At 39.3% G+C, this 12,843-nt stretch overlaps 1 protein-coding gene across 1 annotated transcript in view; it reads left to right on the top strand.

Moving 5' to 3' along the window:
• PPFIBP2 (PPFIA binding protein 2) overlaps window positions 1–12,843 on the top strand; it is an 84,037-nt gene that overhangs the window by 32,702 nt on the left and 38,492 nt on the right. The window contains exons 4-5 of the mRNA XM_027651043.1: window positions 5,689–5,778; window positions 10,063–10,176. Of these exons, the coding sequence (XP_027506844.1) occupies window positions 5,689–5,778; window positions 10,063–10,176 (204 nt within the window). The remainder of the gene's footprint in view (window positions 1–5,688; window positions 5,779–10,062; window positions 10,177–12,843) is intronic.

Below are 12,843 nucleotides of genomic sequence, written 5' to 3' on the forward strand. Positions count from 1 at the left end.
AGTTGGTGGGGTTTGTGTTAAAATTAGCTGTGTTGGAGACTCTTTGTGCTGAAACATCACACACGCTAGGAAAACATAAACTGGCCTGTATTGAGCTTCATTACCTTGCACATGTGCTTGCTTTCAGGGTCTTACTTTTGTAGTCCATCAGCTAGAAGTTCCCTTACAAAGGCTTCCCGACAGAACCTCTGTAGAGAAACACCATACAACAGTTGTCACTCTGTTCTGACAATAAACTTCATTCTGAATTGTTTCCTATTAAAATAACATGCAAGAAAAAATAACATTCTATGCATAACAGACTCTGAGGAAAGTACTGAAAATTAAGATAGCTGAACTGATCAAACATTTCATCCCTTTCTTGCCATATTCTTTTGTACTTTTGCTGATTACCACCATTTTAAATTAAACCTACAGAATCATTCTCCGAAGTCTGATTTTTTGTGTCATGTATTCTGAAGGAAAATTTAAGCCCTTTTCTTGGAAAAGGACTCTGTAATGACTGGATCATGTAAGTGATACTTAGACACTTAGAAGTTTCCAGCAGCTACCAATATTGTGTTCAGATTAAAGAAAGGAGCGTGTTCCAAAGAGACATTTGGAAACTAAAAATGAACAAGAAGCTAAAGCAGGTGATGGAAAGCAAAAACTTTGTTTTGGTTTTTTTTTTTTTTACTTGCTTTTCTTTTTCTAGAACTGGGCAAATCAGTTGATTTGGAATTGTTTCAGGAAACTTTTCATGCTAATGCGTTTTGCAGTATGATGCGCATTAAAGTGTACCCAAAATCTCTAAGGAGACCATAATGCAGGTGCTTCAAGAAATTGTTTTGCAACTCCTGGCTTCCCATGGTGTGGACAGGTATACTTTTCACTGGGTAAAAACTGGCTGGATGGCCGGGCCCGGAGAGTGGTGGTGAATGGAGTTACATCCAGATGGTAGCCAGCCACTGATCCCCAGGGATCAGTGTTGGGTCCAGCCCTATTGAACATCTTCGTGGACAGCCTGGGCATTTAGTGCACCCTCAGCATGTTTGAAGGTAACACCACGTTGGATGGGAGTGTTGGTCTGCTCGTAGGGTAGGAGGGCTCTGTGGAGGGATCTGGTCAGGCTGGATCAGTGGGCTGAGACCAGTTGTATGAGGGTCAACAAGGCCAAGTGCTGAGTCCTGCACTTTGGTCACAACAACCCCAGGCAGCACTACAGGCTGGGGGTAGAGTGGCTGGAAAGCTGCCTGGCAGCAAAGGACATGGGTGTGGCTGAACATGAGCCAGTGTGTGCCCTGGTGGCCAGTGGAATCCTGGCTTGGATTGGGAATAGTGTGGCCACCAGGACCGGAGCAGTGATTGTCTTCCTGTACTCAGCACTGGTGAGGCCACACCTTGAGTGCTGTGTCCAGTTCTGGGCCCCTCAGGACAAGGAAGGAATTGAGGTGCTGGAACAAGTCCAGAGAAGGGCGACAAAGCTGCTGAAGTGTCTAGAGGTTAAGTCCTAGGAGAAGCAGCAGAGGGAGCTGGGACTGTTTAGCCTGGAGAAAGGGAGGCTCAGGGGAGACCTTATTGCTCTCTACAACTGCCTGAAAGGAGGTTGTAGTGAGGTGAGGGTCAGTTTCTTCTGCCAGATAACAAGTGACAGGACAAGAGGAAATGGTCTCAAGTTGTGTCATGGGAGGTTTAGATTAGACATTAGGAAAAATTTCTTCACATAAAGGATTGTAAAACATGGGAACAGACTGCCCAGGGAAATGGTGGAGATGCCATCCCTGGAAGCGTTCAGCAAATGTGTAGATATGGCACTTGAGGACGTGGTTTAATGGTGCAAATGGAGGAAGTGCTGGTTGCTGGTTAAGGACTCTAGGATTCCCATAGGCAAAGTATTTATGGTATGCAGTTGATTTTTCATCTGCAGTGGTACTACCATCAACGTATTTTCAGCTACCTTGCCTTAGCATATCTTTCCTTCAACTTTGCTATCATGTGTTATCATGAACTTCTTTACATGTTTTATTCAATTTCTCTCATTCTTTCATTATAAGAAACATAATATTAACGTTAACTTATAATTTGTCAAGCCCAGGTAACAATTTTTGGTCTTTAATGCTACATCTTCTGAAATATTAGCTTTGTAGAAAATCTTGTTGATTCAGCCTTTTAGACTTGTGCAACCACATGGCCTGTGTTTATTGTTTGTGAGCTCTTACACCAGCTGGAATTCATCCATAGCCTTATGTCTTTAGTGTTACAAGTCCTTTATTCAGTTGCTGCTGATACGTGTGACACGTAACTACACTTGCTGTTTCCTCTCAGTGCTAACTTTCACAACTGCAGAATGCACTCCAACCATCCACAGATGGCCTTGGTTCATGTTACATTGTTTTATCTTGTCTTTATACATGCCACGAAGAATTACCAAGTCTGAAACAACTGCTGGGTGTCAATCAGACACTTTTATCTAGCAGGTCATTTTTCTGTCTACTGTACTTTCCTGTACTTATCTGAGCCCTGTCTCACTGACCTATGGGCAGGGTGGATATTTTGGTGTAGTGTTGTTCCCCCTTTTCTGTTCCCATGGGTGATTCACTAGGCTTTATATTGGTATGTAGTGAAATATCTATTGATTCTATGTTGAACTAATTCTTAATTATGGATTATAAAAAATGTTGAACTCCATTTTGCATTCACGGCAGATTCTTTATGTAACAGTGCATTGGCAATAATGCTTGCACAAGTGGTTACAGGTATGTTTCTTAAATCTAGCCTAGAAAAAATAGCACATGATGACAGGAGAAAGGGTGCAAAATCTACTTGATTAGGTTCTGTCATTAGGAGACTCTTTTCCTGCCTAGCAACATGCAGTTCTTCCCTGAATACTTGATGTTCTAGGTGCAGGAAAGCCTCTCCAACCACTGGGTGTGAAACAGAGATATACTGGGGAAGGCTGGTGGGCTCTCTACTGAGAAAACTCATTTAATGGCATGTAATGAAGTCTTAACCCTAATGGAAACACAGCTGCTAAGGCTAAAGATTTTGGATTCTTAAGTGCAGTGTAAGACTTTGCTCTCTCTGTGGAGTAAGGACCCAGACGGGATGTCTGGCAGGATGATTGAGGATGCAGAGCTGAGGTCAAAGGATTGTCTAGGCAGACATACAGAAATGCATATTGTTTACTTGTAAAGAATCTTTAGTTTCATTACAGTACCACAGGAATTAATAAGGAATGAACTTTAATACCATAGAGAATAACTGACTGACTGACTGACTGAAGGGCCTAAGTTAAACATGTTTCATGAAAACTGGGAGGGGAGATTAAGGGGTGGGGGTTTTCTTTAATAACAGGACAAGGCTTGAAAAAATTACACTGAGATGTGAGGACAGAAATTCTAAAAAGTTAAAACTAGTTAGGAGAGAAATAGTGAGTGAGGTCATCACTCCTTTAATGCATGGGCCATCTCCCTACAGGTGCCATGGTAAAACTTTATCCAAGACTTCTGTTTGTGTATATTGTGCACTCACATCTGCATGTTTAGAGCCATTTCTCTGAGGTCTTGAATCTTAGCTGTACTTGCTATAAACTGGTCAAAACCTTGTGACAAAGGTGTATTTGGGTAGAGTTAACATATTCTTCTTTTGACAATGAATAATAAGTGAGGTGTGGAGCGAGATTCTGCACATCCTGCTTTTTAATGTTCCTGTTGACCCTCTAAACAGGGATGAAGGACAAAGCTTAGTGAATTTTTAGGTGATTATAGTTAGGGGCCTTGCAGCCATGATTAAAACATAAGAGCCTGATGTGTAGGAAAAGATTATAAATAATAGGATGCAATTCAGTGTAGACTAGCTCAAAGTTACACATTCAAGCAGAAACAGCGAGTAAACACTGAGTGAAGAACAGAATGGCAGCTAAATAAGAGCACTAAAAAGGATCTGGAAGTTATGGGTCCTAGGCTGAAAATATGTGAGTTTTACTATATGGTTAATATGAAAAGAAATACGGCCCAAGGGTCTGTGAAAAGGTTTTTCCACTGAAGCCAATTGCAGCTGGAGTGCTGTGTCTCCTCTTAGGCACTTAATTTCAAAAGAAGTCAAGGAACAATTGGTGAAAAGGAACCAAAAGAAAGCAACAAAACAGCTGTTGAGAAATTAACATGAGTACAAGGCAGGAGAAACTTGTGTTTGTTTAACCAAAGGGAAACGTGCTAGTTAGAGATCCACAGACAGTCTTCCAATAACTAAAAAAAAAAATTCTGAAGTGAAGAACCTCTCTTTAATCCATGGTGGTATGATAAGCACCAGTAGGTTGAAGTTGAAGAGATGATGATTCAGGTTGGACATTAAGGAAAATGTTCTAGTGATGGGCACCTAAGAAGACGATGGAAAGTCTCTGTAATCCAAACAAGAGTATTGGTCCTAGGATAGAACAGTGAACCAGATGATCTCTTCAGACATCTCTCAGCATTGTTTGTTGGTGTTTTTGTAATTCTCTCAATTTCTTTCAACATAATCAGAGACAAGGGTGCTTGGTTTCTGTCAGCTTGTAAAGATTCCATACTTATATCTAGTTTAGCACTTTATGGCTTGAAAAGTCTCTTCTGATTGAATAAAAATTTGATTTCTTGGTTTGCTTTAATTAGCACCACGTGTATTTTCATCATTTATATTACATTTGGACCTGTAGACCTCAGTGTAGATCAAGAAGCTATGTATATAGCTAATATTTTTTAAAAATCCTGTTCACAAGTGTTCAGTTGAAAAAGAAAGGACAGTTGGGGAGGAGGATTATCATTACATTGATGCCATTATGCAAGTAACTATAAATGAGGAGTCAGCTGCAGATGAGTGCAGTTGAAGGGAACTCATTGAAGTTGGATTCTTGTGTTAGCTGACAAGCCAGGCACAGTGTTACATTCCCTGGTAGAAATGCATTGCCTGCAACAGAGCTGGGAAATGAACCTCTGAGGGCTCAGGTTACTTTTGATGCTCTGAGCAAACATTCCCACAGTTACACAATGGTTTGATACGGAGGATAAGGCTACGAGACTCTTCCAAACTTTTTAAAATAAATCTGCAGATTTTTTTTTTTAATTGTGGTGTTTCTATCTGAAGTATTAAAATTCATAGGAAATGGGACCTAACAGTTAGAAGCAGGCCATGTTTTAGAAGGTTTTGCTCCCTAGAGCCGTTTAGCAATCCATAAGTGATTACGTGGCTAGAGTAATTCCCAATGAGAATTTGATAATTTAAATAATTTTTTAATTGCTAAAAAAAAAATTCTACTTTTCTTTCAGTAATTTCAAGGAATAGTATAATACCTATGGCAGTTTTTACCACTGAAACACCAAGATTCCTTTACTTTGGCAAAAGACTGTCAACACCAGATATTTCAAATTAAAGGGGTTTTGTTTCAGTAAAATGGTATTTTTTGTTGAAATTATAATTTGATAGAAAATATCATTCTATTCCTATACCATTCTTGATTGCTGCAAATGATAGAGTATTTAAAATCCAGCTTAGAAAAGGTGCATTCAAATGTTCAAAGGTACATTTAATGGACATGAAATGAACAGTTTTGGTCTGTAGACAGGTTTTTTTCATATTTTTGGTATCATAAAACTCACTTAATATATCTAATTTTTGTTAAATATTGCTTGACACTTTAACTGTAAAAATTCTCACAGCACTTTTTTTCCCCAGTCACAGGTGAATCATCATTCATCCAATAATGAAACTTATCAAGAAAGGTTGGCACGATTAGAAGGTGATAAAGAGTCGCTCATACTGCAGGTATGTCCTAAAGAGAGAACATTGTCTACAGAGTTGCTATTCAGTGAATAAATGATGAAGTGAAAGAGTATTTTCTGTTATACAGATGTGAGCAGATCACCAAATGTAACTGATATTTGATCAGGAATTAATTTAGAATTTGTATAATCCCTCTGATTGATTTCATGGTGGGGTAGGGGGAGTCACAGCAGTAAGAGGAGGGAGACTAAAAGAGAGATGAAAAATAATGCTGTGGAGTCCCAAGACACTGCTGTGATAGTGGTTCTCATTCTGGTTTTGCTTAGCTGTACCAGTTTTCTAGGTTCTGTGTGTCACCATTTTTAGTGAACTGGAAGACTGTTGTGTAGAGAGAACAGCTATTTTTCCTGCTTGTATGCTGTACCAAAATTGCTTACATCATCAAAAACTTTAAGGGGGAGATAAAGGGGGAAAAAAATCACACTTTTAAAATTCGTGCCTGAGCTCCTCCAGGTTTCCTGTTTCTCAGTTTACCAACCCTTTGTCAAACAGATCCTCCGTCCCATATAAATTTTCCTCCTGGAGAAAACACATGTTCTACAACTTAAAAAAAAAACTTAATTATTTTTTCTGCATATTTTTGCTATTACTGAACTGTATATTCCATGTTTTTCAAAACTGAAGCTGGAGATTCTTTAAATGGTCTTTACCTACTCTTTCTCTTCTCGCTTACAAAAACATATTATAAGCATATGTATTAATATCAAACAAAACTTAAGTGTGTTGGGTAGCTGTTTTAGTCACCAGTTTCTTTAAGCATGTCTTATCCTGTATGTTCTGTTCACACTTGTGTTCATTTACTGAGCAGAAGTCTCACTGCTGTTGTTAAATAAACAATAAATATTTTGTGAGACACAAGCTTTTTCTTGGTTGGATTTTCTTCATTACTCTTAAACTAAAATTGCTATTGCCAAATTTAGGAAAAAAAAAAAAACAATCCTGAACGAAAAATGAACTTCTGGTTGGAATTTAGGTGTTTAAGTGCGTGCTACAGATTCCCCTTTTTCTGAGGGAGACAACATCACAACTGATATCTGTGAGAACACCTTTCATTAATCGAGTGGTTAACTCTGGCATCCTGATTCCATCAGTAACAGCAAACAACTTTTCACACAACACGTTCACATCTTGTACAGTTCACTCGCACACACGAGCAGCTCGTAACTGGAGCAGCAATTAGGAGGCCGAACCCAGCTGTTTACTCCAAAGCAGAGGGTTGCACTGGTGCACCTGTGGCTTTGCTTGTGAGACCCTCCTTTGTTTCTCACGTGTCTGTTTAGCCCTGTGATCTTTCTGTAGACCTGTTCGTGCTACCTGGTGGTCGATGGTCGTGGGTGCTGGTGGGCTTGAACAGGTTTGTCAGAATCTTGGTGTTCAAAGTGCATCAGCTTGTGTGGATTTAACAGGACCACAACTCTCCAGTGCTTACAGGTTCCTGAAGATTGCTCCAGGCTACTGCTCAGTGTGTGCTTTCCCTGTCTTTGTCATGCAGATTTTTAGTAACTATTTCTTCATCCGCACAAATAGGTACCCAAGGATGGTGCAAGCCAAATGCACAAAGAAGGTATTCTTATTACATGGTTTGGAGACCTGCCTAGAGTTTTTCTTAAAAGGAATATAGTAAAATCAGGTGTAGAAATTGTCCTTCTCTTGCCTTTTACTCCCATCACCCTCCCATAAAATCAAAAGGCTTAGTCAATATTTATGAATTTTTCTGTTCCCGCTGCACAGCACTGCAGTAGAATTGCAAAAACCCCAGGCAAATAAGATAGACAAAACCCTCAGTCTGGTAGATGAACATCAACAACAACAACAACAAAGGTGCCATGATGGTGCTGGGTTTAGAACCTGGTTTGCACCAGCTGTGCATGCTCAGTCTAGGCAGTTGAATATGAGGAGCACAGGCAAGTCCCATGGTGAGGTTACACTGGCCTGAGGGAGTCTGCTGGTACAAACCTGGCTCCTGGGTGTGACCATTGGCATGAAGGATGAGAAAGGAATGGGAAACAGAGCACCTCTATTCTATGGCTCATGTTGAATTGTGCTAATGACTGTGGCCTGTAGCTGTAAAATCTGTGGGGAATATGAGGCTGGGAGCACTCCAGTCTTGCATCAGACTTGCTGCATGAGCAGCAGTACAAGGCACTTTGTACTGGACACAGGCAGTGCCCACTATTCCTGTCCACCAAGGCTGAGTCAAACAGTGCACCTGGAAACCTACTTCCACTGTTCAGTCTGAAGTGGAGGCTGGAAATGAATGCTACAGCATCTGGGATACCTCCTTACTGCTCACTGCCTATGTGAAGCAGCTAATGTTCTCCTCTAGGCATTTTTTGGGGGGGATATTTTTGTTTTGGTTTGGTTTTTTTCTCACAAAGAAGTTTTTAACCTTTATACCACTTGGTTTTTAGCTAATTGTTCAGTATGCCTCACTTTTATAGATACTCACAGAAAATATGTTACCTACAGGCTGAGTGTTGCAGGTGTTGCCCTCCTAAGGCAAGATAGACTTGCCAGGGTAGCATAAACTGGGATTATGTTCTGTGTGCAGCCTTCTGATTCCCTGAAGAGTCTGGCAGATGTGCTCCTGAGCAGAGGGGAAAATATGAGCTCAAAGTGGCTAATGTGCCTCTTAGCCTAACTACTGGAACAGCTAACACATGCTTTTAAAGCTAGTAAGGTTTTACTGAATTCCTTTGCAGGTCACATTTAACATACAGAGTTTTGCTTCTCAGTTGCAGTGGTGGTTGGAACCTAACCTGACACTCTAAACAGAGCTGGTTTTCTTTCTCTGGAACCTGCATCAGGCTGAAGGAGAAGATTCAGTTTGTTTCTTCCTGCTTTCTGACCTCATGGGGGGGTGGGTTGTGTGACATCCCTGTTTTAATGAGAGCAAAACAAAAGCAGACAAGCAGAAGACTTCTGAGCAGGGAGTTCTCCTCCTGCCCCAGCTTGGATGTGTCCCCCTGCCATCTGCCTCCACCCACTCCTTCCTATCTTCTCTCATGCTGAGTTCATCTGTACTCTGTGCTGCAGCCAGCTACTTTAAAGGGGGAAGAAATAGTCTTTTTTGGTTTATTTCTTTTTTTTCTGCGTTCCTTTCCCAGGCATGCTTGTCATTATGTTTGCAGGTAAAACAGATCATTCAGTCTCTCCCTCTGCAGCTTCCCTGAAATGAACTCTAAAACCCAGTTGTTGTTCACTGGGTTTTAGAAATACCACTTAGTGGGTACATCTCAAAAGTTTCACTTAGATATACTGTACCTTTGTTTTTTCCTTTTTTTTCTATTAAAGGTGTTGCAGGGTTGGATATGAGAGCATGGATAAGTTTTTGTTAATGCATTCCCCTCAAAATGGAGTTTAAACACCTTAGGCTCCTTTTCTTTGTTTGTTTGAGATAACATTTTTCTGGTATAATCAAGGCTTTTATATAAATAAATAGTGAAAATGAACATACAGAGAGTATGTGCTGCTTAACACAGGAATTAACACCGGGGTTTTTTCCACATCTTTCCAGTGTTATCCTGGGCATAGTTTTTTCTGCTTTGCAAGCTTTGAATTCGGCAACTGGGCTTTTCTTATTACACACTGGTCTGTACCACCATTCCCACAGTTCTTTACCAGTATTGCTTATTGTTTCTTTTCCTGGGATTCATTGTCTGTATCTCACTTCTTTTGGTTTCATGTTTTGGCTTGCCAAAGCCTGGGAATTTTTCTTGGAATAGAACTTTGTCACTGCTAAAACATGCCTTTTACTCATTACATTCTTTATAACTTCAGAAGGCTTTATTGATAGGTAAGCTGGCTTTCTGTTCTTGTAAGAAGTAAAGTAATTGGTTGGTTTTGGAATGAACAGTTTTCCTATTTATCTGTTTTAGGGAGTGAAATACCAACAGAACTTGAAATGGCAATGTGTGCTCCAAAACCACATAAAATATTTCCAGCATCCTACGTTCTTGTTTGCTGCTTTCTAATTTTTCAGACTTTTGCATGAAATGCCTACCTATGGGTAGCATTCCATCTCTTCTAGAAACGCTCTTTCTTTTTTATATCAAAACAAAATAATTGTGGGGGAGGGGGGATGAGAGGGCGTGGTTGAAGCGAAGTAGAGGTAAGACTGAAAAATCTTGGTAGAGCAGGTTGCTGCAGTGCACAAGAATATTAAACTTGCTGTTAAAACGTGCCTTTGGATGTTATGTGTGTAAGGTAATTGAAACTTATTTACAGTCAGTTCAGTAGCATTGTACTTCTCTGCTCAAATTACAGGTGAGTGTTCTTACAGACCAGGTGGAAGCTCAAGGAGAGAAAATCCGGGACTTGGAAATCTGTCTTGAGGGGCATCAGTTGAAGCTGAATGCTACAGAAGAAATGCTTCAACAGGTAAAAATCTGGATTGCAAACCATCTTGCATAATCTTCTCCAGCGGAGGGGTGAACATACATGGTCAGCTTGTCTGCATGTGTGAGTGCCTTTGGCAACGAGATAAAACAGGCATAAAAAAAATGTCTCTTTTATTGTTCTCTTGCTGCTTTGCACTTTTTTTCCCCCCCAATGAATGTTTCTTTGTTTTCCTGTTGCAGAAAAGTTTTACTGGCTGGTTGCATAATACTGTACGTGGCAGCATGTAAAATGAAACTATTGTGTCTTATTTGTACTGTGCTCATTTGGACATGGCTGAGTAACTGGTTAGACAGGTTAAATGTATCTAATATATGTAGGAGTTATAGAATTAAGAAGTTTTATTTAAATGTCTTCTGTTTTCCTCTGGCTTTGAAGTTGAACAAGTAGCTGGTTGAAATGAATTACTCTAACTTCTGTTCTAGAACTATTTTTGCTTAACTTAGGAACTTTCTCTTTATTTTTATATAGGAAAATTAGTATATAGTGACATATTTTTCTTTATTTCAGTTGACACTTTCAGGCTCTTTGATGGTCTATGTTGAGGGAGCAGAACAAATGATAAATATGTTTAATTTCATATGTTACTACAGAGCTTGCAGGTCTGTTGATGCGAAAGAGCTTTCACGTTTTTACAGATGCAGATCTTCTGTTAATACAGTATATAGATACAAAAATAGGTCTGAAACTGTAAATAACCCTCAAAATCTATGCCAGAAATTTGCAGGGTAGATACTGTTCTTGATGAACTTAGTTCTCCCCACATGAAATTTTTATTAAAAATTTACTATTTTATGTGAAATATAAAAGTCTTTCTATGAACTGATCATAGCTTGAAATTATTATGAGCATTCTTGTACATATATATGTGGACAACAGCAGTTTCTGTAAGATAAATTTGTATCCTAAACCTTTGAAATTACTACTCTCAAAGATTCTTGGGTAAAAAACCTTCCATCTCTCACAACTCTTGCAGCCCGAAATGCTTCCGACTGGAAAAGGTTTTATTCTGAGGGGACATTTTTAAAAATGCAAATAACGAGTGCGTTTAGTTTTCCAGTGAGATCTGAAGTGAAATTCAAAGAACAGTAACTGTTTAAATTATGAAAATCTGTTTTCAGACTTCAGGAAGGCATTCACAATAGAATGTAGAAGCTTCCTGTTTCAACCTAAAAACTAGATAGTTGTTCTGTGGCTTCTGCTAAAACTGTTTCATTGTTTCTCTGACTTCAGTTTTTTTGCCCTGGTAGTCTTCTGAGGAAACTGTGAATTTAAAGCCTTATTTAACATAAAACTGAGGCATCTGAAAATAGAATATAATGGTGCACCTACTTTGCTGTTTCAGTGAAAACATTTGCATCTACTCGTCTGGCATTATGCACGTGCACAAACTGCTTACAAAGCTGATCCTAAAGGGATAAGCTACAAAGGACTGTACTGAAGCTAAAGGAGTCAGAGAATCTCCAGATATGTTTAAACATAAACCTTAAATCTAAATTTTGAGATAACTCTGAACGGCTGTAGTTGTTGTTTCTCACACAGATTACATCTCCCAGTAGAGGGTGGGTTATGGGAAACCCAGGTTGGGTCTCTCAACATCTCAATAGTCAGAGAAGTTGTACATTCGTTAGAGCTCAGCAGAGGGTCCTATTTATTACAGTTTATTTTGAAGGTTCTTTTCTCAGTTCATCTTGTTGAAAAGATTAGCCTCTACAGGGAGTGAGCTGAGATTTAGAGAGGAGAGAATGATCTAATCGTGTAGTGATTAGGACATTCGTGTAAGATATGTGGCCAATAGACCTTCCTGCAGACCATTTGTCAAAAGTTGAGTGAGTATGTGGCCTCAGGGGCTTCAACAGATGGATTTGGGGGAGAATTGGGTTCAAATCTTCTCAGCCAGCAGTTGCTAGTGTCCTGCTTTTCAGAATGACTTCTGTTACCTTCCTGAGGTGTGTGTAAATTCAGTTTTATTTCATGGTTCTGCTTGTTTATTTACGATATACTTAATTCCACCCATTTTTGTCTTTGTGAACTTAAGTCAACTGCTTCTTCTAAATGGAAAATGGAGTGATAAAGATAATTGCTCCAGCTTGAAAAATCTTTTATGTATATTAGTAGAACTAAGCTAACTGCAGTATAGATAAGCATATTATTGACTTAATATACCTGAGTTCAGGATTAGCCCCATTTTTTTTTTAATTTTGGGAACTGTAAGTGACTCTTAATTAGTTCTGTGCCCAAAATGCTACAATAAAAACAAAAATAATAAACTTTAGGACAATTTAATGATGATACATGGCAGTTCCACAACAGAAAGGGTATGCAATGCTACCCTGAAAAATACTTTTTGCTGAATCTATGCTAGCAGAGACTTGTTCTCTTTGTCAGGGTGGGGTTACTGGCTAAAATCCTTCTGGCTTATGATTTATGCACAGTTGTTTTGAACCTTGCTACAAAGTGATCGTGGAACCACTTCTGAGACAGCAGCTAAAATAAAATTTACACAAATAACATAAAATGGCTGTTCAGCATTTTGGGTGGGCATCTTGAACGTGGAATAGTAGCAACAGATACTGCTGCTTCTTTGAAGAAAATCACGATTCTTCGTTGCTCTGAGAGGATGGTGCAACATCCCTTAGTCAAATCTGA

Source organism: Corapipo altera, unplaced genomic scaffold, assembly GCF_003945725.1.
Source record: "Corapipo altera isolate COAL_440 unplaced genomic scaffold, ASM394572v1 78, whole genome shotgun sequence".
NCBI classification, from domain to species: Eukaryota; Metazoa; Chordata; class Aves; order Passeriformes; family Pipridae; genus Corapipo; species Corapipo altera.